The sequence below is a fragment of the Camelus bactrianus genome, chromosome 7, assembly GCF_048773025.1.
Source record: "Camelus bactrianus isolate YW-2024 breed Bactrian camel chromosome 7, ASM4877302v1, whole genome shotgun sequence".
In the NCBI taxonomy this organism is placed as follows: domain Eukaryota; kingdom Metazoa; phylum Chordata; class Mammalia; order Artiodactyla; family Camelidae; genus Camelus; species Camelus bactrianus.
This window is the reverse complement of record NC_133545.1, coordinates 79,497,507-79,525,054: the sequence shown is the minus strand read 5'-3', so window position 1 is coordinate 79,525,054 and position 27,548 is coordinate 79,497,507. Positions and strand designations below refer to the sequence as shown.

At 42.1% G+C, this 27,548-nt stretch overlaps 1 protein-coding gene across 3 annotated transcripts in view; it reads left to right on the top strand.

The window, feature by feature from the left end:
- VPS41 (VPS41 subunit of HOPS complex) overlaps positions 1 to 27,548 on the top strand; it is a 178,280-nt gene that overhangs the window by 92,690 nt on the left and 58,042 nt on the right. For all 3 annotated transcript variants that reach the window (XM_045510866.2, XM_074367685.1, XM_045510843.2), the window contains exons 8-10: positions 11,469 to 11,588; positions 12,727 to 12,873; positions 18,989 to 19,055. In XM_045510866.2, coding sequence (XP_045366822.2) covers positions 11,469 to 11,588; positions 12,727 to 12,873; positions 18,989 to 19,055 — 334 coding nt within the window. The remainder of the gene's footprint in view (positions 1 to 11,468; positions 11,589 to 12,726; positions 12,874 to 18,988; positions 19,056 to 27,548) is intronic.

Below are 27,548 nucleotides of genomic sequence, written 5' to 3'. Positions count from 1 at the left end.
AACAGAAATCATTTTCAATCTCAACAATGGGTTTTCTTCGTCATCTTCAAGAGGAAGTTCATTTGTCTCAAACATTAATTGCCTTTTTGATGTCAATTTCTAGAGCTCCCAAAGTCCTTGAGATGGGTGCATTTTCTATAGTCATCCCCCTTGTTTATCATTGCCATCCAAAACCTGTTGAGAATAGAAGCCTTTTTTTTTTTTAATGAGTTCACCTAACTTTTCCCCGTGTAATAGTTCCACACTGTTTTCAACTTCCCCCTGAATTCTGAAGTGCATCATCTGTCTTCCTAGAGCAATCAAACCATCCTTTGCTTCTTGCTGAAAGTATCTTCCTGTGTGCGTTGAGAGCACTGTGATTGCTCTGAAGTATTTTGAATAGTTATTGCCTGTGCAGAAATCATTGTGTAGTTCAGAATGCTCATCCTGTATTCTTGTGGGGTTTAATACCAGTGGACTGTCATGGACACTGGGAAGCTCTTTCTCTCTCTCTCTCTCCTGCTTGATCGCTTGCTCGCTCTCTCTGTCTCAGATAAGGCTATATAAATAACTTTTAAGTTTTTCCCTTTCATTTTCTTTTTTTAAGATAAGGCTCTATATACAAGGGGGTCACACTTGCAGCAATTGTGAGTTGGTGTCACCAGTACAGACGAAATCATAGTCATTTCACGGGACTTTGTGGCTTGAATAGTGCTGCCTCTTGAACACAGCTTTGTAGGAGGGTCCACATCGGGTGCTGTGAACACGTAGTGTCTGATTTCAGGAACAGTGGGACGTTTCCAAAAGCAGATAGGTGGAATGCTGCCTGTGGAAAGTAGTTAGTCCATCAGACCATTCATCAGAATGGTGATTGGGTAGGAAAATGAGTATTCCAAGTCTTTTGAGAGGAAAAAAATTTGTATGTATGTATGTATCACCATGGGGTAATTTCGTAGTCCTTCGTCTTTAAGCATTTTGGGCTTCCCCTACCCCCCAGCCCATTGTTTGCTTCCCTTTCAGTTTTCTAATTCATTTTTAGCCAATGAACGTTGGCGTTGATGTTGGTAACAGCGCAAATTTGGACAAACTCGGTGTCTAACAGTAGTGACCTGGCTGTGTCAGTGCCCCGTGGCCCAAGATCACCAGGAACACACCCGTAGGGTAGGAGGAAGCAGGTGTGTTAGAAAGAAGATGTTCCAGGGTTTGAGCTGGCGAGAGGTGGTTTGGGAGGGTTTGAGGAAGCAGAACTTCGCTCTAGATCCGGCGCCATCAAGAAGCAAGAGCGATTCTGCCACTGGGCATTTTAATAAATCATAACCAGAAGGAGGAAGGACCATATCAAGGCTGAAGACATCATCAGTAAAGAAGCAGCAGTCTCTCGTTTTAGCCAGGATGGGGTTGGGGCGGGGGGGGTGGACATTTATGTGGCTTGGAGAAATGCTCACATTTTGTCCTGTGTTCCCGTATGATTATGGAGTGGTCCTGTTTCTGTCCTCCACCTCGTGGTCACGGGGCCTTGTCTGATGCTGGTGTCCTGGGAAATCGTTTGTATTCATGCAGAGAGCACCAAGGCCCAGCTCTGAGTGCCAGGCCAGCTCCTGCATGTCGGCTTTCTTCTTTCTCCATTATGACAAGTGCCCAACATTTGCTAGATGGCTTCTAATGAGGTATTTTATGAAAATAGATGTATAGTCTGAGTTCGGTTTTTGGGTAGAAATATAATAACGTATGATGTAGCAGTATTCACAGAAGGCTAGCTACCAAAATATTCATAATATTAACGTTATGTTTTTAATAATATCTGGGCAGGATTATTAGTGTTCTTTCTGGCCTTCATTGGCTTTTATTTTCTGCTTTTTTTTATTTGGAAACATGCCTTACTTTTATAATAAGAAAAAGCAATAATAAAAGAATGTATAAAGTAATCTCAACTATGTTGGTTCTCTTTTCAATTTAGCATCACAAATCATACGAAATTCCCTACGTGATTAAAGTCTAATCTTAGCTCAGATATTCCTTACTGGTTCCATAATATTCTGTCCTGTGGGTCTGTTTAATTTTCTTAATCATTCTCATGTTATTGGAACGTGAGATTGTATCCGGTTTGGGGTTATCATAAATCATGCAGTGATGAAGCTAGAAATCTTTGGGCATGAACATTTTGTCTGTGCTTCTGAATGTTTTCCTAGCACTGATTCCTAAGATTGGAATTACTGGGTCAAAGATTCTGATTCTTTTTTAGGCTTTTGATACATACTGCCAAGTAAAGCTGCATTCCACAAAACATAACCCGCGTACACCAGCTGTGTAGAGGACCTGTTTCACTGTATCTACCTGCCAATTTGATACACGTGGAAAGATATTCCATCTATTTTGTAACTTATTTGAATTGTTAGTGATTGGGAGCATTTTTAGTTACTAGTCACTTCCATCTCTTCGTTTGTGATTTCTCTGCTTGTATTCTTTGCTTGCGGCAGCTTTTAATATTACCATAGAAGCCAGAACAGTGACGCTTGTCCATCTGATGTTTATTGTCAGTTTGAGCGCAAATTACTGCTGCTTACTGAATGGCCTGCAGCCTTTTCTCCAATTTTGGCTAAACCTCAAGTAATTACTCTTGTTCTAGGGAGGCATTATCGAGGAGTCATAGTGAGACTTCAGAGTAGACACTGAGCTGTGTACAAAGAGGGCGAATACGTGGTACTCTGGAGATGTGAGTCTCCCCCAGACTGTCAGTCCAGCCGCTGCCTTGGAGGCTCTCAAAGACAAGCCAAGGTGCCCGCTTGAAGGCAAGTTCATTTGACCTGGTTTCTTCTGCAGACAGTGTCCTGATCTTTACTCTTCCCCCTTTTTGCTCTATCTTAATTTGAGTGAAGTGCTTTTTCAGATACATAAACCTGTGTGTTCAGGTGACACTGTTATTCAGGACTTAGCAGTTTTGTATTTCTTTTTTAATCACCTTATGATGCAAAGATCTTAAAACCACCTCCCACCCGTTGTCTACGATTAAGATTAGGTATAGTTAAAATTAGAGATATATGTTCATCACACAGAACATTAATTCAAGTTTAATCACCCGGAGGATGACTGTTGTGTTTTCTCTGATTTGCTGGGGAGGGGTCTAACCTTGAACCCAGCCTCAGGAAATACATCCTCAGACAGCTGCAATCTGAAAAACAGACCCAAGGTGTTTATCATGAATAACTAGCTCTCTTAAGTCTGCAGGATCCACAATGGAAGTTTTGGTTTTCTTTTTCTTTCTATTTTTTTGGGGGGTGTGTGTGTGTGGTTAAATTATTTTTACAATGCCCCATTCATTTCTGAAATCACATTTGCAGTTGTGAGTTACACATGCAGAAACTGCAGATTGCTAGTTTAAGTAGGAGCCTACCTCCCATGCTGGCTAGAGTTGACACTAAACCCATAGAGCTGGGTGGGTAGATCCATAGATCTGTATCTCTGTCATTGCTAGTTTATATATATTTATAAAGGAGACTGCTCCTGGGTGGCACCTCCGCATTCATCTTTGGTTCACATTGAACCCGTAGCTTGGATTTCTTGGTCACTAAATTGACTGTACCTTATGTTAATGTGGTCTTGTGTAAATTTCAAAGCATTGTTCTGGCTTCATGGTTTTCACAGGATTCATTCATTTCAAGGATTTGTTCAAAACCTGTGTTGCCTTTCAGTTATGTTTATTCCGATATTGCTTGGAAGCAAATGGCGTTTCAGGGGGGCTCTGGAAATCCATCTGTGTACAGACACTTTCTGTGGCAGCAGTATTTGGCCTGTATTTACCTGCTTTGAAACATGTGAGATCACCTTTAGGGAAAGGAGATGGAAGGACTATAACTTGTCCAGAAAATAACCACCGAGTTTAGAGCCATGTAACATATTTGAGAAATTCCTGATTTCTTCCTATGTGGTTTATGTTCTCTGTGGTGTTTAGAAACGCCATGTGTTTAATTTTTTATTTTATTATTTTTATTGAAGTATACAGTCAGTTACAACGTGTCAGTTTCTGGTGTACAGCAGAATGTTTCAGTCATACATACATACATTAGTTTTCATATTCTTTTTCATTATAGGTCTACAAGATATTGAACATAGTTCCCTGTGCTATACAGAATAAATTTGTTTTTTTATCTATAGTAGTTAATATTTGCAAACCTTGAACTCCCAATTTATCCCTTCCCATCCCCTTTCCCCCCAGTAACTGTAAGTTTGTCTACTATGTCTGAGTTTGTTTCTGTTTTGTAGATAAGTTCATTAGTGTCTTCTTTTTTCTTTTTCTTTTTCTTTTCATTTCTTTTTTTTTTTTAGATTCCACATATAAGTGATGTCATATAGTATTTTTCTTTCTCTTTCTGGCTTACTTCTCTTAGAATGACAATCTCCAGTTCCATCCATGTTGCTGCAAATGGCACTATTTCATTCCTTTTTATGGCTGAGTAGTATTCCATTGTTTATATATACCCCGGCTCCTTTATCCAGTCCTCTGATGATGGACATTTAGGTTGTTTGAATATCTTGGTTATTGTATATAGTGCTGCTATGAACATTGGGGTGCATGTGCGTTTAGAAAAGCTATGTTTTAAACATTGGTACTGAGCCAAAGAAGGAAGCAAATCAAAGGCCCTCCCTGCTCTGCGGGGTTCTTCTTCATCGCTCTTGTCTCCATCAAGATCCAAGGCTGTTATCTGCTGCCAGCAGCCAGCCACCACCCTGCTCTCTCGTGGGCTTATACCCCAGCCTCAGAGCAGGCGGGGTTGCTGGTATTGAGGGCAACTGACTCAAGTGATTTATGTACTTGAAAGACCACAAGACGATTAAAAAGGGGCCCATCACACTCCCTTTCCTCCATCAAGGAGGGTGTTAACACCACCAGGTCATCAGCTGGGTTATAGCCCGATCGGAGCCCTGCCCCATGGGTGGAAGATTCTGGGATGTACATCCTAACCACTCTGCTGTAGGAAAAGTACTAGATAGATTTATCCACCCAGGACGTAGCAGAAAAAAGTATATTGCTGAGGATGTGAGGGCTCCTATTGAAATATAAGTACCGAGAGTGCTGACTGCCAGAATGTGGATTTATGGGAAATAAAGCCCTGAAATACTCTTTCCCACAAAAAATAGACCTCTTGGAAACAGTTTTTCCTCTCTCTGTGCTTAGCTCCCATTGAGCTTAAATGGCTCTCAGTATTGTGATAATGACAATTCAATATTCCAGGAGGTGGAAGACGAACCAGGTAACTTAACCAGTTCCTTTTAAGGGCAGTTCACTCAATGGCTTACCCTCTAAAATGCTTTGTAGAACATTCGTGCTCAGTAGGTCTCCAGGCAGTTTTATGGCTGGAAGAAAGAAATGGATTTTATTAAATGTCAGCGAAATACAGGCAGATAGTTTGGTGGTAGTTAGATTTACGTAGCACGTTTGTAAGAAAAGCAGCATTTTTTTTTAAATCACTGAAGCAGAACTTTCCTTGGCATTCCTGCCAGACAGTGTGTTTCTACCAGAAATTCTCATAGATTGGGATTCAAAAATCCTAAACCCTTCTGTGTGAAACTGTACATCCTGCAGAATGTTATCCATCAAATCCTGCATGGACAGCAGAGTTGTGTTGGGAAAGTTTCCAAGGACAGTAATGGGAATAATTCCATCATCACCAGGTGACATTTAAGGTTTTATACTATGCAGGTATTAGAAGGTAGGACTTGTGAGTCAATAAAGCGGAGAGGGAAGGCAGAAATAAATGCTCCAAGGGGCCAGGCAGGTAACATCGGGGAGAGAAGGCAGGGTGGGGGCGGTGGTGGTGGTGGGGGGACAACTAGGAGAAGCAGGCACTGTGACAAACCAGAGAGCCTCATGCAGGAGTCCAGACCCATCCCAGGGACTCACTGCTCAGGCCATGCGAGAGGCCAGTGGGCATCCTTGGAATCAAGGAGCTGCGGTTACCCAAACCGAATAGGGAAGGACTAACGTTATTTTTGACAAGTGGTGCACAAGTTACATCCTCTGGCATCGAGCAGAGGGAAAGAGACTGACGTTTGAGGAGTAGGACACGGCGTCAGTATAAATGAGCCCTTTCTCCCAGTGTGGATGTATTCAGTGGATGAGTCAGTCCCACAGTTCTTTCCTTTAGATTTGTGAGATTAAGGCAGATTCCAACATGTCTAAAATAGTTTAGGGACGCAACTAAAGGTGTGCTGAGGATTTGGGAATGACGTAGCTCCTCCTGTAGCAAATACGTGATGTGTCTGGACAACAAGGATGGGGCCATGCCTAGCAGATCGAGGAAAGCCTACTCTGCTTAATATTTGTTATTCCTTGTGTGTCTAACAAAGTCCACTTAAGATGTGGTTTCTTTCCCCAATGGATTTACAGTCTGCTGGGGGGATGAGGAGTAAATCCATGGATCTCAGTGAACTAGATACACTATGGTCCTCATTATCCCATGGCTGAGAACCAGCATGACGTGAAAACGTATATAGAACTGGGAAATTAGGGGGAAATTATCTGACTTACGAAAGGATTCTCCAAGGTGACGATCTTCTCTAATAGATTTAAAAGAAATATCTGTTTGGTTACAGATTATTTCTTATCTTTCAGAAACAAAGTTAAAGTTGACAAAACTACTGCTATTTGAAAACTATGAGAAAATAACATAAATCACGTCTAAAATTGTAATGGAAATGAGTTAAAATTTATTTCACTTACAGAAGTTCGTATATCCCCCCCTCCATCCTGCATTTGAGCATCCATCAGTGGCGTGGAACGTCCTGTGCCGTCTGTACTGTAAAAATAACATTAAGAGAGAAGCTTCTCTGCTCCTTTGACTCATGTCAGAGCAGGGTACACGAGATTTATTGTAATAGAAGTCTGGAAACTCAGATGGAATTCAGAATCCTCTCCTTTTCTTCCTGCCCTCTGCTGGAAGTTTCCTTGGAGCTGGAGCAGGAGACAAAGGGAAACCAGGGTCCAGTGCCCTCCACCTCCTCCCATGACAAAAAGCACACTCACCACAGCAGAAAGGATGGACTGGAGTGAGTTTTCTTGTGACTGGAATTGCAACAAGACCCTACTAACAATTTTCTGAACAAGTTAATGTCTTATTTAAAAAGTAGGAAGAGTTTACGTGAATTAATTCTACTGCATAGTCAGTCTCTCTCAGACATTCCTTCTTTCTCTCAGTTCCTGTGAATCTTGGGTAGTTTTATTGTCTTATTTCAGATAGTCCCCTAAGTTATCCTGACTGTGAAAAATCAGAGGATGGATTTTCATCCCCGTATCTGTTAACATTATGAAAATAATTCATGTGGTCCGTGCAGAGTAATTATCAAATAGGAATAATAGAAAATCTCCTATCCCTTCTATCTGCAATGAATTGTGATTACTTTGTAATGTATCTTTTGGGTTTTTAAAATATGATGTACATACACATTTTATTTAAAGGTCATCCTGTTGAATACTGTTTTGCAATCTGCTTTTTTAGTTAATACGCTGTTAAAAAGTGTACGTATGTAAAATCACTTAAAGACGGATGCCTGCCTACTCTTCAGCTGCCAAGCCACCACATTTTACTCAGCCCATTTCTGGCTGTTGTAAATAACTTGACATAAATCTTTACTCACCTATCCGATCACTTCATAGCATACATCTCTAGGTGTGGACTTCTAGGGTCATTTTTAAAGCTTTGAGTCCATAATGCTGAAGGGTCCTCCAGAAAGATGGTAAGACGGTACTGCTCGGTAACATGAGGACACCTTGTTCCCTGCACGCATGCACGCGTGCGCGCGCGCGCGCACACACACGCACACACACACACACACATAGGCACACAGGCACACATGCATATACACGCGTGCACATACACGCACAGACACCTCCACTCCCAGTGTCTGACCTTATCATTTTGATTCATCTTTGTCAGTTCTTTCTTTCCTTTTTCCTTTATCTGTCAATTCTAGGACCACAGCTCTACTGTTTGGGGTGTTCATTTCATAAACTGTTTCACTGTCTGGCAGGGCAGCTCCACACCGTAGCCTTCAGATTGCTTAATTTAAAAAATGTTCTTTGTGGGGAGGGTGTAGAGCACGTGCTTAGCGTGCAGTTGGTCCTGGGTTCAGTTCCCAGTACCTCCGTTAACGAAAATAGATAAAATAATAAACCTAATGACCTCCCTCCCCCACAGGAAACAAACAAAAATACTCTGGTGATTGTCACATGTTTTCAAATGAATTCATAGCATTTTGGAAGTTCTAGAAATAATTCCGTTCAGATTTTCTTTGGCTTTGCGTTCAAATCAGAAGTGAACTTATTAGTAAGACTTAAGCTTTTCAGTGAGAATTTTGAGTCTTCTCCAGGAATATAATGCATCTTTCCATTTATTTAGTTCTCCTTTTACACCCCTCAGTGAAGTGTTTTAGTTTTCGCCGTGTAACTAGTACGTGCACATCTGTTCTTGTTCATTATTGACTTTTAGAGCTACGGGCTTTCCTTGTTTACAACTTTGATTGCGCCCCCTAAAGTGTAGGTTTGTGGGGTTTGTATTTGCATTTTCAAAATGTTCTGGCTGAAGTTTGATTTCCTCTTTTACCCAGTGAGAGACTATTTTTTTCTGTCTTTTGTTTTGCTTTGCTTTTCTTATCCTTTGTTACTAATTTCTTGCTTAATTTTCTCATCACCTGAGACCAAGGAGAATTATTTTTTAAGTTCTCTGCTTTCTGGAAGGTCTCATTCATGTGGAGTCAGGAGTGGGAGGGAAGATTTGTTCTTATTCCCTAGATAAGTTTTATTGTTTTCAAGGACTGAAATTTTTCCATTCCATTCAGTAGTGTTTCTTCTTGTTAGCTCAGTATTTACTGGAAGTTGCTGTGAATTTGTCTGCAGATTTTGGTGAGAATCTGTCCAGATCTTTTCTTCTGGACAAGTGTGGGAGAAGGAAGTTTGATGTTTTTGTTTCGGCTGAATTGGAACACAGTTGTCTGTTGGGGAAATGGCTACCAAAGAATGGAATCATTGGTGCTGCAGAAAAGTGCTGTGTTTTCTTTAAAGCTTGCTTTCTGCACAGGGAACTATATTCAATATCTTGTAGTGACCTATAATGAGAAGAAATATATGTATGTATATGGACGACTGAAACATTATGCTGTACTTCAGAAATTGACACAACATTGTAAACTGATGATATTAAAAAAAAAAAAAAAGCTTGCTTTCTGTGTTTATGAAGGCAGTTTGCAGTTTCCACCTCACATAACTGGCACACCTACCCCTGGTAGGTGCCCTCTTGTGCCAGCCTGCCTGCTTTTTCCTTCCAAGCTGTCTCCAAGTGATGGCAGGAGGGGCTGTTCAGCTGTGACGTGGTCACTGCCGATCAAGGCCCGTGAGTCCCTGGCCAAGATTCTCCCTGAGCCTCCTGTCACCTCCAGCCCCCACTGTGCCGAGCGTGGGTGCATCTTGGCATTCTGCTGTATACCTGACCGAGGCGAGCTTTATCTTGTAATGAATTGAGTCACAGCCTCCCCTGGGCTCTTCTTTCTCTCCTATTTTACAGAATTTCTAATTTAAAATTGGGTGTAGAGTTCATTTTTCTCACGCAGGTGCAGATCATTCCCCTTTTAATGCTGCGTTGGTCATTTCTAGGTGGGTATCAGTGAGGGCGGGGAGTTTGATGCCCCCCATGTTCCACCACTTTCCCCCTGGCCATGCAGCCACCCATCCCTGCCAACAGGTGACCAGTCCCCTCGGCCTGACCCAAATGGAAGATGACATTTTGATCAGATCACCTCCTCATGGTTAGTACAATTGTCTTTAGCACCTGTCTTTAACGGAGTGTGATCTTGTGTGTGGCAGGGGTGATGTTTTGAGGCTTTTACCTCCGTTCCCAATTTCAGACCTATCCCTTCACAAGATACCGCACACAGTCAGCGGCCGCCTTGGCTCTGTTCTCTGCGTGATGACCAAGGGAGAGGATGAGTGACGGATGGAGGCCGTACGGAAGCGTTGCTCACGGGGGGGCAGGGAGGTGCGGTGGTGGTGATTCCTTAGCTCCTAGGTCAGGGGAGGGTGAGATGGTCAGAAGGTCTTTGAGTATGTAGAGGAGTACTGTCTGATGGGAACCCAGTACCACCTCTGTTCAGTAAAAGCTCTGCCTCCGGTCTCCCCTGTGCATGTTGTTAGGCCACCTTGCTTTTGCATGGGTAACAGAGAACTGGAAACATTTCCGGCATTTTAAAGTGACTAACCTTGGCTTATTTGTGAAGATGGGCACTTCATTAATTTTAGGGTGTTTTTCTCCTTTTTCTGCCCCTTCTGACTGTAGGAGCCTAACTATTGAGAAAGAGATAAAAGAAATATAAATAAAATGTGAATTTAGTCTCTACTATTACCTGCTTTCCCCCTTTTTTGGGGGAGTGGGATATACCAAGGTACATGGAAATTGACTCTTCGGATGGGAATGTAAAAAGTTCTGTTATGGACTCTCTCATCAGTATTTACCTTTAAAAATAACCTTGTATTTCAGGACTACATGTCTAAAGTTGTATATTATAAGTTATACATTGTATAAACTATATCTTGTATATATTAATTTATATATTGTATTAAAGTCTTTCCTTATAGGATTTAAATTGGATAGATCAAGACAAAAATTTCTGTTGTATCCTTAATAATGCATGAATTAGAACTATATCTTTATGTAGTGGTTTCGACCAGTTATTTTTGGTAGTAAAACTTATTTAGCAGACTTCTTTTCTTTTCTTTTTTCTTTTTTCTTTTTTCTTTTTTCTTTTTCCTTTGGTAGGGGGAAGTAATTAGGTTTACTTATATTTATTTATTCTTAGAGAAAATACTGGGGATTGAACCCAGGACCTTAGCATATGCTCCACCACTTGAGCTATGCCCTCCCCACCCCAGCAGATTTATTATTGATTCTTTCTTTTAAAATAAAGACAGTAGCTATTCTCAAATTTTTAAAGAAGTTTAATCCTACAGCAAAATTTTCTTACGCTATGACTTACTTGAATTACTGCTCAAAAGTCATTGTTAAATTCCTTTTCTTGGGTTAAGTGTAAGACAGACCACTTCTAATTACTGCAGGTTAATCTGTGGCTAATATCTTATTTTCAGGGAAAAAATGATAAGGCTTTGATTTCCCAATTTACTAAATAAATTCTTGATCAATTATTTGAAGAACCTTCTGTGATAAAAATCTAATAGACATTATTTTCCATGAATTTTGGTATTTTGGTGCCATCTTGTGGCGGGACCTGGTAGTAGCCGCAGCACTCACACATTCTTAATCAGTGTCCTGGATGAGATAAGAGAGACTGGAAATACTTTCCAAAATGCAAATCACGTCCTACTGTAAGTCTACATTTCAAGTGTTGAGAATGACTTGTTATGTGGTGTATGGGCAGACAAAAGTAATAAGGAGTTTAATGTATGATTCTCGGGTTCTAAAGTTCTGTGTCATGATATTTGCCCTCAGTTGCTGCTCTTCGAGCGCTCTTGGATGAGCAGGTGGAAGTCTTCCGTTCTGCACGAAGGGGAAGGGAACATCAGGAGTGTGAAGTGGAGAGGCCATCTGATCGCCTGGGCCAATAATATGGTAAAACCGCGCCTCCGTCTCCCTGGTGCTGGGTCAGAGCCGGGAGGGCGGGCGACCCGAGAGGGCCGTGACCCAGGGAGGAGCTGCCACCCCTGCCGCCGCCGTTTCTGAAGGATACACGTGGCGGTGGAGATCATACCCGGAAGGGGAGAGAAATGAGATTGCTTTGGGCTTTCATTAGAGAGTAATTGCCAACATACTCTGGACTCGATTTTAGAGTAAGAAACCCAAGGCATGGAGAACAGCCCAGAAAATGAAAAGGCATCTTAATAATTGAAAGGCTGCATGGGGAACGTGGTCTTGAAAATACCATTTTCCTGTTAGCCAAGGGCAAGTGCCAGCTGATAAGAAACAAGGGCAGGATATTGCTGCCTTTTCTTTTACTCCCAGGCCTTTCAAAAAGTGGATCCTCATTTTTGGTGCTTCACTTATTTCAAGTTTACTAAGTCTGAGTCACGGCCAAGTTGAAAGTTTAAAAATTTCCATTTGGACGTCTGGCCCCTCTTTTGGAATTTGGAGGTATCATTTAGCAAATCAGTTCTCTTCAGTTTTAAAGGCTAGAAACTCGCAGAATCTACTGTGCTAGTCAGGACTTTTCTTACTTCTCCTGGGTCGCAGTCAAGGTAAAGACGTGTGGCCTCTTGCTTTATTTTCATTTCGCTGCCGGCTTGATGTTTCCATCTGAGTACTTTAAAATGTCAGGTGGAGTTGTTTTTTTTTTTTCCATAGTGACTTTTTGGATTCAAAGCTTTTCTGAACACCAAACCCCACAGTTGTGGTGGAACAATACGATTAGAAACGTCACTTGTCTGTCATTTTGGAAATGCAGCTGTTGATATCTGTACATATCACACGTGTGTTGGACTAGAGTCGCCTGCGCCATCCACTCGTAAAGTCTTGTTTGCCTGGAAAGAAAGATGGAGGTTTTCTTTTGTTTTGGGTTTTCCCAGGTTCGTGTGGAGGAGGAACGTTCCCGTTGCGCGGCTCCCAGCAGCACAGCTCCCCGCAGTGCTCAGTAAATACTGTCAGTGCTTTGCAGTGCTGGTATCATTGGCGGAAAGACTGGTGGTCGTTAATAACTTCTCTTTTACTGTCCTCCTCCCGAGTAGAGGTTGCTGAATGCTGTCTTCTTTTCCAGGGTGTGAAGATTTTTGACATCACCTCCAAACAGAGAATCACCAACGTGCCCCGGGATGATATAAGTCTGCGCCCCGATATGTACCCCTGCAGCCTCTGCTGGAAGGACAGCGTGACCCTGATTATCGGCTGGGGGACGTCTGTCAAGGTGGCTTTGCTCGTCTTTTTCATAAGTCCATGTGGTTGTAGATCTACTGAAGGTGGTCCAGAGGAACATGAGTTCTCGAATGGTTTCTCGGAGCCAGAATATTTTCGCCTGCGTATTATCGTCCTGTGATAATCATTTAATATTCAAATTCTTTTATGGGTGTAACTTTTAAGATCTGCCCTTTTCCATGCCATGCAGATCACATCGTGAACTTTGTTGTGTCCAGAATGGTGCTGCCTTTTCTATCTTTTCTTTCCCCCATAACCTGGTTGGCCTTAGCAATTTATAGGGCATGTGGTTAGTGTTGTGGTTCACCTGCGTCCCTTGCTTTCTTGTTCTGTCCACTTCCCTTAGCTTTGATCCCGAACTTCTTCATTAGACCTAATGGTAGAGAAAGAAGGTTGACACTAAGTCATCCTGCCTGCTTGCTAATTGTTTTGCAGAGTAGAGGACCAGACTTACTATTGATGATAAGATTTAGGGCTGTTGAATCGTGCATAATTATCTGCCTTTTATGTGCCTGGGTAAATGAAATGTAGCTGTTCTGCAAAAGGGGGCCCAAAGTTCATTCACCTTTATCTCATGCCTACTAGTGCCTGTCTGCATGAGATAATTCAGAGCCAAAAGTTGTTTGTGTCCCTTTAAAAAAATATATAGCTTCATGTAAACAAAGTCAGCTAAAACTTAGCTGAGCTAAAAACAGTGTGAGAAACTATCCGAGCAGTAGTCTCACGGAAGAGCTCAGGCTTTGGAGTCAGACAGACCTGGGATCCATTCCAGCGTATCCACTTACTGCCTGTGGGACCCACTCTGAGCCTTACTCGCCTCATCTGCAAAATGGGGACACTAATTGTGTCATCACACGTCTTGGGGGGATTCAATGAAAAGCATAGCATAGAATCTGACATATTGTGCTCAATAGCCATCAGCTGCCATTGTGCTGTAAAATTCTAGAAAAGTCATGAGCGAGATGTGGCCATTTAAAATTCTTCTAGGGAGAAGAAAGCATTAAAAAGGACTAATGCAGTGATTGTTATGACCAAGATAAGCATTGTTAGTTTGAGGCCAGGTCCTCCGGGCCTGCACGTTGACATGATTCAGGCTCTTTCTTCACTGAACGTGTGGTAAGTGTTTTCCTGGGTTAAGTGAACACAACATGATTCACGCTTAGGGTGTCAAGAAGGAGGCCGTGCCCCATAGTCTAGGATTTAAAAAACAAAAAAAGATCCCCCGTCTCTGTATCCCATGTGTGTAGTTACTGACCCCATAAACTTATTATTTTCTTGATATTTTAAAAATTTCTTAAATGGACCAAGTGGCTTTTTTCTTTGTCTTAAACTTGTGATTTTCTTTTTTTTTTTTTTTTTTTTTGGTGAAAGACAAAGGAAATTAGCCTGTAGGGACCATGTAAGAAGTTTGCAGATTGCTACCGGAAATGCTACCATTAGGCTGCATAATGGTCCCCAAAGATAGCAGGTCTTAATTCCCGCAACCTTAGGTGTCTCTCTGTGTGGCAAAAGAGTAGGGCAAAAGATGTGACTAATCGAGCACCTTGAGATGGGGAGATGAGCCTGCATGCTCTGAGTGGGCACTAAACGCAGTGTCCTTAGAAGAGGGAGCTACGGAGGAGGAGGAGGCAGTGTGACCACGGACACGGGCACTGGGGCGATGCCGCCAAGGATGCCGGCAGCCGGCAGAAGCTAGAGGAGGTAAGAAGCAGTTCTTCCCTAGAGCCTCTGGAGGGAGCGCGGCCCTGCCGATGCCCTGATCTTGGCCCAGGGAAGCTGGTTTCAGACATCTGGCCTCCAGAACTCAGAATGGATGTCTGTTGCTCTAAACCACCAAGTTTGGGGTAATCTGTTAGCGGCCATGGGAAACGAATGCGCTTCTGCTGTGCCCAAATCACGGTCCAACTCACGTATAATTTTTCACGCCAGATGTTAATTATGTTGGGAATTCCTTTTGTTCAGACTCAGTTGGTAGCACGTTGAGCACTTCTCAGTTCAGAATGTTACAGTGTTCCGCTGAGGGAAGAGGAGAGAGGGCACAGAGAGCGGGTTCCTGGGGAGGAATGACCACAACAGCGTAGTGAGGTGTGATGAGAGCTGGCCATTCCACCTGCTCGTCCGTGCCACCCGGGTTCCTTTGGCGTGCCAGGCAAGGTTCTGTTGTTGCAGGTACATAATTAAACCAATGGACGGCTTCCCTCTCTGGGCAGATTTGCATTCTAGTGAAGGAAGACGGACAAGCAAGTAAATATGCCATGGTGGTGGTGGTAAATACCAAGGAGGGCAGTAAAACAGGGAAAGGGGGTCTGGGCAGGTGCCGTTTAATATAGGGCATTCCAGGGAAGGCATCTCTCGTAACTAACGTCATCTGGCCAGAGATCTGGAGGGCGGACACCATGCAGCTCTGGGGGAGGAGGGTGTCAGCACAGGGAGCAGCCAGCAAAAATTCTTGAAGCAGGAGTGTGATGGGTGAGTCTTTGTGGAGCATAAAGGGAGCCAGTACTGCCAGAGCAGGCGGAGCAGGTGTGAAGGAGAGGGCTGGACGAGGAGGAGGGGGATGGAGGGAGGTAGCGAGGGGTGTCGTGGTGGAGCAGGTCTTGTAGGGGCTCACGGGGCTTTGTGAAATCGTTGGCTTTGATTCGGGTGAGATGGGAAGCCCGCAGAGGGTTTCGAGCAGCGGAGTTAGTCAAATGACCTAACCTGGATTTTGAAAGGATCACTCTGGCTGCTATGTGGAGCTCAGCAGCTGAGGGGCAGGAAACAGGGGAGACTGGTCAGCAGGCTGCTGCAGTAACGTCGGGTAAACAGATCACAGCGTCTTGGCTCAGCCCGGTGCAGCTGGTGAGGACTGGCTGGGTTCTGCATTTATTTTGCCAGTTGACCCCTCGATACTTGCTGATGATGGGATGTGGGATGTAAGAAAAAGAAAGATGCCCGGGGCAGCTTTGTTTTCACCTGAGCCACTGAAAAACGGAGCTGCCTTCTGCTGAAATGGGAAAGGCTGCTGATGGAGATGGTCCGAGGAGAAAGGGCAGAGGTGGTTTGGTATGTGTGCACTTGAGCTCCTGTTAGACACGGAGGGGAGGAGCTGGGGAGACAGTTGGACGAAGCACACGAGAGTTCGCAGATGAGAACGAACCTGTCGATGTGAAGGATCCTGAAATCATCCATCTGCTCTCACGCAGCACGTGAGCGGAGGGTGGTCCTTTACCCCATCCAGCGGCAGGGGCTCCCAGCTGTCTGTGAGGCAGGTCCTGGGATGAGCGCTCAGACCACAGCGCTGAGCGGGGTACAACAGGCCATGACCCGGCTGCCAGGAGTGTCACTTGTCCTTGTCTTGAGAGAGGCTGTGGCATGGCCAGAGACACCGTCAGGCCTCCAGCTTTGTGGCCCTGGGCAGCCCTCAGAGCCTCTAGATCAGGGTGAATGGCATCACCTTTCAGGGCTGTCGGAGGATTAGAAGAGGCCTGGGTCGTCCTCAAGTTCTGTCACCATCTCTCAGATCTCTGCACTTCTCTCCAGCCCCCTGTCAGGTCCCCCTGGCTCTAGTTTTGCCCCCACCTTAATTCTGTGCAGCCAGGATGCTCTTTCCAGAGTGCAGAGCAGATGATGTCAGTCCCCTCTTTAAACCCCTCCAGGGATCCTCATTGCTCATAGGGTGACATCCTCCTTCTTGACCTGGCTTCCAAGCTTCTGCATGATCCCCACCACCACTGCCCTGTGTCCCTCTCCATCTGCAACTCTGTCCCCTCCTTCCCCCACACACTCTGCTTCTGTCTGAGTACCTTGCAGTTGAGAGCCCCATGTGGTCCAGTGGCCCTTTTGCACCTGTCTTGTATCTCCTACTTTAACTTACACGACACTTCTTCCAGGAAGCCTTCATCCCTGCTGCAGATGCCCCTGCTGTATACTTCTGCACTTCCCCTTCGCACTTGAGGAGAATGCCTTGTAAATTGTGTCTCCCCAATTGGCCCATAATCTTCCTAAGCACAGAGCTGTATTCTGATTTACAAAGCCCTTAACTCAAGACTGGTGCCCAGTAGTTGCTCAAAAGTGCTAAGTAATATTGCTATTTTTTTTATTGTTATTCTCCTTCAAACCCTTTGAAAGCCTGCCCTTTGTGTGCCTTGATCAGCAAGATTGAAAATATTCAGAAAAAAAAAATTCCAGGAAGTTCCAAAAAGCAAAACTTGAATTTGCTGCACACTGGCAACTATTTACACAGCACCTCCACTCTATGCGGTGTTATAACTAGTCTAGAGATGACTGGAAGTGCACTGGAGGATGTGCGGGGGTTATATGCAAATACAGTGGCATTTTATATGAGGGACTTGAGCGTCCGTGGATTTGGGTGTCCGTGAGGGTTCTGGAACCAGTCCCCCGGACACCGGGGGTGACGGTGCTGTCATGTAGTCACTGCATTTCTGGACAGCAGTTTGGACATGTGTATAAAACAGGCAAAACCAAACCTTGTGAAAATGTGCATCCCCATTGGTCTGCCACTCCTCCTTCAGGAATTCATGCCAAGGAAACTGAAGTCCAAAAGTCTTATACACAAGTGTGCTGTTCCCACTATTGCTTGTATTAGAGATAGAAGCAAAAAATCTAATGTCCAAAAGAGGATTTAGTAAATAAGTTTTAGTACATTCATGTAATGAAATACTGTAAGGACTTTAAAGAATTATATAAGAATATTTAGGTAATGTATTATATTATCTGTAGTATTGTTAGGTTAATAAAAATAGCTTCTCCCCCCCAAAAAGGATTGTTAGTAATGTTCACTTTGTTTTGGGAAAACCAATATTACTTGTTTTTTTCCTTTGGATTTGTCAGTATTTTAGAATTTTTCATATTTTAACTATACTTAGGGTTGCAGTTGTGAAATAACACATTCAGTACGATCTGCAAGCAAGATGGAAAAAAAAAAAAACTTGATCCCTGGTGAAAATTGTATAGGATCAGAACTTAACTTTGAGGTTCAGTCTTTCCTGGATGGCTGAGCATTTGTGAATTTCTTCTTATTTCTCAATACAAAATAGACTATGCTTACTTTAGACAGTACAGCAGAGGGCGAGGAGATAGCTCAGTGGTAGAGTGCCTGCTTAGCATACACAAGGTCCTGGGTTCAATCCCCAGTGCCTCCACTTAAAAAATAAGTAAAAAAAAAAAAAAGAAAGAAAGTACAGAAGAGAAAGTAGAAAGTATTCATAGTCATTGCTCTACAACAACCATTGCTAACACACACGTGTTGTATGAGTGATAAATACATGTATGTGTATATATTTATCTGTGTGTGTATAATGTGATAAATTACATATAATTTGTTGTGTACATATAATTTAAAACAGGGCTGGCAAACTTTTTCTGTAAAGGGCTGGCAGTAAATATTTTAAACTTTGCATGCTATGTGCCATTTCTGCTGAATCTATCTATCTGTCTATCTTTCTTTCTTTCTTTTAATTTCTGTTTTTGTTTTTCCCTCCCTCCCTTCCTTCCTTTCTTCTTCCTTTTCATCCCTTCAAGCCCTTAAATATACAAAAAGTATTTTTAGCTTACAGGCCGTAAAAACACAGACCAGGAGCTGGACTGTAGTTTGCCAACCTTGATTTAAATTGTATAATATATTGATTTTAATATACTCGAGAGAAGAGGAGCATGTGCCACTTTTGCAAAGTATTATTTAGCAGCCGTGAAATAATCAATAATGTATCTTCAGAAAGAAAAGACCTAATGTGAATGTTGCCCAGATTAGCTGCCGGGCATCTGGCTTTGTGCTTCCACTGGAGCTTTATTTGGATAATGGGGAAGTAGTCTTCAAGTCGAGTTGCAGCGAATGGTTCATTGGAAAGATGTTAAAGCCAAATTATAGTTTCCTTTCTTTCTTTGCCTTCGAGTAAGACTTTATTGAGGAATCATGTCAGAGGATATAAGCGTGGCTGCTGTATGTCATTGAAATTAATTTCTATCGTTGAAGTCATAGGGTAGAATCTGTGCCCTCTGCCTTCAGTGCTATGCGGCGAATTTAACAAAAGTATCAGACAGTGGATGAAATGTCCTGAAGAGTTTTCCATCAAATGAGTGAAATAACCCTTGGATTTCTTTTCTAGATTTGCTCGGTGAAGGAACGGCACGCCAGTGAGATTAGGGACTTGCCAAGTCGATACGTTGAAATAGGTAAGCCTTCTGTGGTGTCAGCCTACAGAGGGAATGCACGTCACTGAGGGGCAACCTGATGCCATGGCTCATCACTTGGTACCTTGATGAACTAGATCGAGAAGCTTTTGCTTTCAATTCTGAAACTTTGCTGTGGAGGTTCTTTTTTTCAAACGTATTTCTACTTTTTAGACAATTAGACAATAATTTTGAAGTTGGCTTGGAAGTCATATAACCTTGGCTTTGGGTTCTGGTTCTGTTATTTACCACCTGGACTTTGGACAGGTTTCCGCACGCCTCAGTATCCTCACCTGTAAAATGCAGAAAAGAATATCTGCCCCACAGGTGTTCATGAGGATTCCTAGGGTTCACGTGCAGAGCGCGGTACTCATACCTGGTCCTGTCAACCTGTGCCTTCCAAATATTTATTTCCCTCATCATTGGTCTGGTCCAGGCTGCCGTAATCTTTCTGCAGCTGCTCCCTAATTGGTTGATCTCTTTCCACTGTGAATTACTGTAGAGTCTCCCCACTGCAGACAGGATACAAGGCAGATCGAATCACCACCCTTCAGTCCTGTCCCACTGGTCTCAGGATAGAAATGTGTCTCCGTAACGTGACCACAGGGATCTGCGTCGGCTCTCACCTGCCTTTCCAGCTTCAGCTGATGACAAGCTTCTCTTCAGTCTCTCAGCTCTTGCCACACTGGCCTCCTCCATGTGGCATGCTTTCTCTCTCTCTAGAATGTTCTTCGTGCCTCTCTTCACTTCCTCGACCACTGAGCATCTTTAATCATGCCTCAGCTCGTGTTGCTTTCCTGGGAAGGCCCACTGGCCTCCCTGAGCTTGTTGGGTCGTGCCATGTTAGGCCTGCAGAATACCCGCCTTTCTAGCCCTGGCCGAGGCGTGCATGCCTCCTCTTCCTAACTCTTGTTTCAATTGTAGTGATCGTGTGATTCTTCAGTGTGTTTCTGTCTTTTCCACCAGACTATAACCTCCATGAGAGCACACACTGGATCTGTCCTTTTATTTTGTCTTTTGGTTTTTTAAAAACATTTTTCATTGAAGTATAGTTGATTTACAATATTGTGTTAGTTCTGGGTGTATAGCAAAGTGATTCAGTTAGATATTTTTTCTTTTTTTTAATTTTTTTCCATTATACATTACTACAAAATATTGAATGTAGCTCCGTGTGCTTGTTTATCTATTTTATATACAGTCATGTGTCTGTTAATCCCATTCTCCTAATTTATTCCTCTCCCTCCTTCTCCTTTGGTAATCATAGTTTGTTTTCTACGTCTGTGAGTCTGTTTCTGTTTTGTAAATAAGTTCACTTGTGCTGTTTTTTAGATTCCACATATGAGTGATATCATGTAATATTTGTCTTTCTCTGTCTGGCTTACCTCACTTAGTATGATGATCTCCAGGTCCATCCATGCTGCTGCAAATGGCTTTATTTCATTCTTTTTTATGGCTGAGTAGTATTCCATTGTGTCTTCTTTATCCAGTCATCAGTTGATGGACACCTAGGTTGCCCATGTCTTGGCTACTGTAAATAGTGCTGCTATGAATATTGGGGTACATGTTATCTTTTTGAATTAGCGTTTTCATGTTTTCCATATACATGCCCAGGAGTGGGATTTCTGGATCATATGGTAACTGTATTTTCGTTTTTTTAAGGAACCTCTGTGTTCTCCATAATGGCTGCACCAAACTACATTCCCACCAACAGTGTTGCAGGGTTCCCCCTTTTCTCCAGAATGTATTATTTGTAGGCTTTCTGATGATGGCCATTCTGACCAACGTGAGGTGATACCTCATTGTAGTTTTGATTTACATCTCTCTAATAATTAGTGATATTGAGCATCTTTTCATGTGCCTGTTGGCCATCTGGATGTCTTCTTTAGAGAAATGTATATATAGGTCTTCTGTCCATTTTTTGATTGGGTTGTTTGCTTTTTTTGATACTGATTTGTGTGAGCTGTTTGTATATTTTGGAAATTAAGCCCTTGTCGGTCACGTCATATGCAGATGTTTTCTCCCAGTCTGTGGGTTGTCCCTTCATTGTTTATGGGTTGCTGTGCAAAAGGTTGTAAGTTTGATTAGGTCCCATTTATTTATTTTTGCTTTTATTTCTTTTGTCTTGGGAGACTGATCTAAGAAAATACTGCTGCAGTTTATGTCAGAAAAAGTTTTGCCTATGTTCTCATCTATGATTTTTATGGTGTCCTGTCTTTTGTTTAAGTCTAAGCATTTTGAGTTTACTTTCGTGTATGGAGTAAGGGAGTGTTCTAACTTCATCAGTTTACATGCAGCTGTCCAGCTTTTCCAAAACCAGTTGCCAAAGAGACTGTCTTTTCTCCCTTGTATACTTTTGCCTCTTTTGTCAAAGGTTAATTGACTGTAGATGTGTGGGTTTATTTCTGAGCTCTATTTTGTTCCATTGATCCATATGTCTGTTTTTGTGTCAGTACCATACTGGTTTGATTACCGTAGCTCTGCAGTATTGTCTGAAGTCTGGGAGGGTTATTTCTCCAACTTTGTTCTTTTCCCATGGAATTTCTTTGGCATCAGGGGTTTTTTTTTTGTGACACTGGGTCTGTTTTTGCTCCGTGTTTTTATCTCAAGGATCTGGCACAATACCTAGCACAGAGTAGGTGCTAAATAATATTGTGTTGAATGAATCAGTGACTCAGGGAAACAACTGTTCAGGAAAAGTTTGCCAAGAATGTTTTGCCACTATTTTCTAACTTAGTTTTATGACCTGGTACAAAAGCTGTTCAGACAGAAAGGATAAAAAATTGACTGACCTTTGTCAATTAAACAGACATAGTAAAAGCTCTTTTTGTATTATTTAGAACGGAGCAACAGGAGACAGTGTTTTGTGGCAAAATAAACTCTGCTATATTATAAATCAGCTGACAAGTTTATTTACCCATCTGGATGGCAGATAGGGAATATAAATTTGATAGCTTGTTATAACAAGGTGAAGCTGAGATAAATCATTTGCACATGACTGTATTTCTATAAACAGAAAGAATTACCCACCAGGCTAATATGGTTATAATGTTGAAATCTGAGCTATTTTATACTTGAAGTGAGAAGTTGGTGGTAGGATTTTAATAATTTTTTTTTTGCCTTAGAAGGATAAATAAATACATACATTAATAGTTCAGATTGCATGGACTATGGGCAAAACTGGTCTACGCAGGATATAATGGTACTGAGAAAACTGAGGAACAAGATATTAAGACTGAGAACTGGGAGATAAAGATGAGAATTTGAGTATCTCTCTTTTCTTTTCTGCCTCTCCCTTGCCTACCAGAAAAAAAAACAAAACCAAACCATGAATATCTCTTCAGGTTTTTTCTAGTAGGCCATAAAAAAGAATAAAATCATGCCATTTGTAGCAACATGGATGGCCCTGGAGATTGCCATACTAAGTGAAGGAGGTCAGAGAGAGAAGGAAAAATACCATGTGATATCACTTATATGTGGAATCTAAAAAAATGACACAAATGAACTTATTTATAAAACAGAAACAGACTCACAGACATAGAGAACAAACTTATGGTTACCAGGGGGGAAAGGAGGTAGGGAGGGATAATTTGAGATTTGCAGATACCAACTACTATATATATAAAATAGATAAACAGCCAGGTCCTACTGTACAGCACAGGGAACTACATTCAATACCTTGTAACAGCCTATAATGAAAAAGTATGAAAAGGAATATGTGTTTATATGTATAACTGAGTCACTGTGCTGTACACCAGAAAAGCACACAACATTGTAAATCAGCTACACTTCAATCAAAAAAACAAAAAAAAAAACCAAAAAAAAAACCAAACCTGACATCTCAATGCGTTGTGTCCTGAGAAATAAGTATTAGAATATTTTAAATACAGATGAGTTAAAAGAAAAAAGCAAAACTCTGGGAATTTTAGGAAGTAAAAATTACCAGAAAGGCACAAAAATGTAGCAGTTGTCATCTTCTTAGCTGGTGGTTATTGCTCCTGTACCAGGCGCGGGGCATTGCGCTATGTACATTACCTGGTTTATTTCGCTTTACTGTCACCTTTGAAGGGCAAGGAATATTTTCTTATTCTATTGATGAAGAGAATTGAGTCTTAGGGAGGGAAGTAGCTTGCCCAAGGTCTTAGTGGCGTGGCATTAAATTGGATAGACTCTTAATTCCGCGGAACCACCAGATTTCGCCTTCAAGGAGATCAGGCTGTTTGCCAAATTCCTGTCTGATGTCGATAAGGTTGCATCACCTTCCTGAGCCAGACTTTTCTCACCTGTAAAATGGAGACGATGATGCCTGCCTTTCTGGGTGGTGGTGAGAATTAGACTTAATGTCAGTAAGGGCTGTAACGCAGGTGCTCACTGGTGGCTCTTGTAACCGCGCCAACTTCCATCCCAGCTCCGTGACTGCTCGTAACTGGCCCAGTCGTGGCTTTGGAGCCCTGGGATCACATTATTAAAGTGTAGTTCATCTGTACTACAATTTACTTGAAATAGATCGCGTGTGGGTACTAACATATCACATTACGGACATTTTACTACTGTGGTTAGTGGTTAAGTACCATTTCTCCCCCTCTTGAGAGCAAACCTTTACAAATACAAACCATTTCCACAGCAGGAGGCAAAGTGGTTTAGAAAAGAGTCCTTGACTAGGATAAAGGAAAAGAGAAATATTAGAAGGTGAGCCATTGTTCTTTAGTAAATGAGGTGAAAATGGCACTGAGATGAAAGAAATGTCTGTGACTCTACATTTCTTAGAAGCCACATGTTTATAACTCTTTCTTTTAACTCAGAATCTCAAACAATGCAAAAGTTATTCCTCTTAATAGGACACTAATTTATTCTTGAAAATAAAAGCTAATCAGGGCAATAAAGATGAAGCTTACTGTCGATCTCTAACCCATGATGACATAAGGTCGCAGAAGGCTCTGGGGATGTCATTTCTTCCAGATTACAGTGTTAAAAGTAGGCTGTGGTGCGTGCCTGCTGTATTTATTTTAACCTAACTTGGGCTTCTTGTTCTCACAGGACTCCCTAACCCTCTGGCACTTTATGCCAAAGTCTTCCATGGTCTTGACGGAATGGTAGTTGGGAGCTGATAATGAAGCCGATATTTGTGTGTCATTTTGGGGGGCACCTACTGCTGGGGGTGGATAACTTACATGCAAGGAATTAATGATTGACTTCCTAGTTTGGATTTCCCATGGAAGTTTGTTTTAAAATAAGAAGAATCAAAAGGAAAGGTATACGGGAATCTGTGTCAAATGGCAGAGGAGCCAGGAAAAAAGAGCAGGAGGAGGGGAAAAAAAAGGGACATCTTTTCCACTTTAATTAAGCAGCGTCCATATCTTCAGTGGATGCTGTGCTGTGGCTCCTAGAATTGAGCACACTGTGCTGTTTTCAGCCACTTGATTGGGGAAAACAGTGACCTAGAAATTGATGACCTGTTTACATGGTGGAGGGGAGCTGTGAAATCAATGCCTTTCTTGAATCTAAGTGTCTTTCTCTCCACCCACCTGTTAGCATTCTGACCCAGACACGCAGGTTCTAGCAGTGGGACAGTTCTCTTGTGCATGTGAGTGACGGAGTTCATCTCAGTGTCTGAGTCTCAGCAGGAATCAGAACTGCTCTGATAGCATTCAAGGTGTTTTTGGTTTTAGTTTTTTTGTTTTTTTGTTATTTTTTGCTTTGCTATGTATGGTTTTCAGTCTGATTCTCTATAATCTATTAATTCTTCTGTTCTGCATTGAATTTTTTCCCCAACATTTTATTATGAAAATTATTCATAATACTGTGTGTGTACTCATATTACTGTGAATACCTGTTTACTCATCTCCTTGATTCTGCAATTCAGATTTTATTATACTTGTTTTATTACATGTCTCTTCCTCTGTACTTGTTTTTATTACACGTCTGTTCCTCCTCCTCTTTCCCACTCAGTGCTGGAAACTCAAATGTTTGTTGGAAGTGGAGTTAATAAATTTTCTGCACAATAAGTAGTGAGAAATCTGAAGCACCCGAAGTAATAAATATATTTTGTTCATTTTGTAACAACCACCACCAGGCATGTGCTAAATACATTCCAACCAGAATTTCATTTAATCTTCACAGTGATCCCAGTAGGTCGGGGCTGTTCTCCCGTTTTATAGGTGAAGAAGCTGAGGTTCAGAGGGGTCAAGTCACCTGCGCAGGACGATGGCATTCAAAAGCAAAGAAGGGAGCATTTGAACTCAGAGGAGCCTGGTTTCAGAGCTGTTGCTCCTAACACCATGTGTTCTTCCCTTGCGTTCCCTCTGCCTAACCCCTGGCCCTCATGCGCCGCCAAAAAAAACATGAGAAGAAAAGCAGCTGAGCTTGCAGATAAAAACCATGGGGGTAGAAATTCTCTAGACCCTGAAGACTTTTAAACATGCCGTGGATGATGTCTGCTTACCTGTTCTTTAGACAGCCAGATGAAATAGAAATGCAGTCGAGTTTGGTTTCAATTTTGGCTCCGTGAAATATCTCATTGAGGAAAGTAGCGGTTTGACGTCCGCGTTTTATTCCGGGGTTGACGGCCCTTCACTGTTCGCTGTCCACACGGTTAGGAATCTCTAGAACCCAGTTGCCTTGGATAGCTATCAGAATTGTTTCTAAGGAGAGGAAATCAAACTCGGACTGTGATGTGATTCATCCAGCCCTTTGAAAAAGAAGAAAAGGTCTTTGTGCTACTTTTTAGTGTTTGAGCTAAGTTTAGTTGATGTATCAAGGTAGTTTTGAGGGTTTTTTTTGGGGGGGGGAGTTAGGTCTCTGAAATTATTTGTTTTTCAATTTTATTGTGTTAATGAATGCTGAACATGAGATTTACCCTCTTAATGCATTTTTAAGTGTGTGATACACTGTTACTGATGATACGTGTAATGTCGTAGGACAGATCTCGGGCACTTACCAACTTGCTTAACTGAAACTTCATGCCCACAGCAACACCCCATTTCCCCTCCTCCCAGCTCTTACAACCACCATTCTGCTCTTTGATTCTATGGGTTTGACTATTTTAGCTTTCTCACATAAGTGGAATCACACAGTATTTGTCTTTCTGTGACTGGCTTATTTCACTGAGCGTAGCATCCTCAGGGTTCATGCATATTGTTGCATACTGCAGAATTTTTTGTGTGTGCGGCTTAATAGCGTTGCATTTTATGCATACACCACACTGTCTTTACCCATCACTCTGCTGATGGGCATTTAGGTTGTTTCCGTCTCCTGGCTGTTGTGAAGAATGCTACAGTGAATGTGAGAGTGCTGAAGTCTCTTCAAGATCCTGATTTCAATTCTTTGGGATAAATTTACCCAGAAGGGAGTTTCTGGATCATATGGTGGTTCTATTTTAAATTTTTTGAGAAAACTCCGTATTGTTTCCCTTAGCAGCTGCACACTTTGCGTTCCAGCAAATGGTGCGCTAGGGTTCCAACTTCTTCACATCTTCACCAACACTTACCATCTTGTCTTTTAAAAAAAAAATAGCCTGTTTACAACTTAAAGTATAACTGATTTGAACCTTTTGACCCAGAGGTCCATAACCATTACCTTTTCTGTCACGTAAGCAGCAGTGTGTGTGCTGTAAGCTTCTCATTCAGTCTCTCTTCATCCGTGCTGCTTCGTGAGGGCTGGAGTTTAGTATATGAGAGAATCACATCTACTTAGCTTTGTCATTGCTCACAGTTCTGTGCTGACTGTTGATTAGCAAACATGGAATTAAATTACAGGTTAAACTTGTTTTAAATGGCTTTGACTTACGTGTAATATTGGCTCCCGATTGGAATGTTTTTATTATTTTATTATATATTTACTATTGTAGCCATTCTTTTCTATTTCATTCGTGTGTATTACGTCTTCTCCTTAGCTTGCTGATGTAAGGCATCGTAAAGTCACATGCTTTAATGCATCTGCTCCATAGCAGTTTTGAAGATGTTGAAATGTGATTTCCAAATATATTTTCCTAGGTAAGTGGTCATGCTGACAAAGTGTCCAGACTTCTCAAAAAGGCTGTGGACGTTATACCCAGTTGGTTATGAAATACTAACACGTCATGACTCAGGGGTCAGATTCTCTTGAGAATACGCACTGTCGTAAAGGGACCTCGATGCTTTTCCATACATGAATATAAGACAATGGAAGATACTTGTTCTTATTTATAAATTGCGTAACAAACTTTTTTTTATAAAAGAATCATAGAAACTAAAATCTGTAGGGTATCACTTTATTTAGCTGCAGTGACGATACCAAATCCTTGTGGGTCACACTTAGCTAATGGGCATTTTACAACCAGCAAAGGGAAAACAAGGGCCCCAAATTAAAAAGCAGCACAATTTCTGTGTACTGAAGTGTTCTCACCTTGTCATAGCACCGCGGGAAATGCAAGAGAAGAGCCAGGCCCCCGGGCCTTGCATGCAGCGGAGCTGCCGGAGAGTTGTCAAGCCCTTCACTTGCCATCTTGCTAGTAATGTAGTG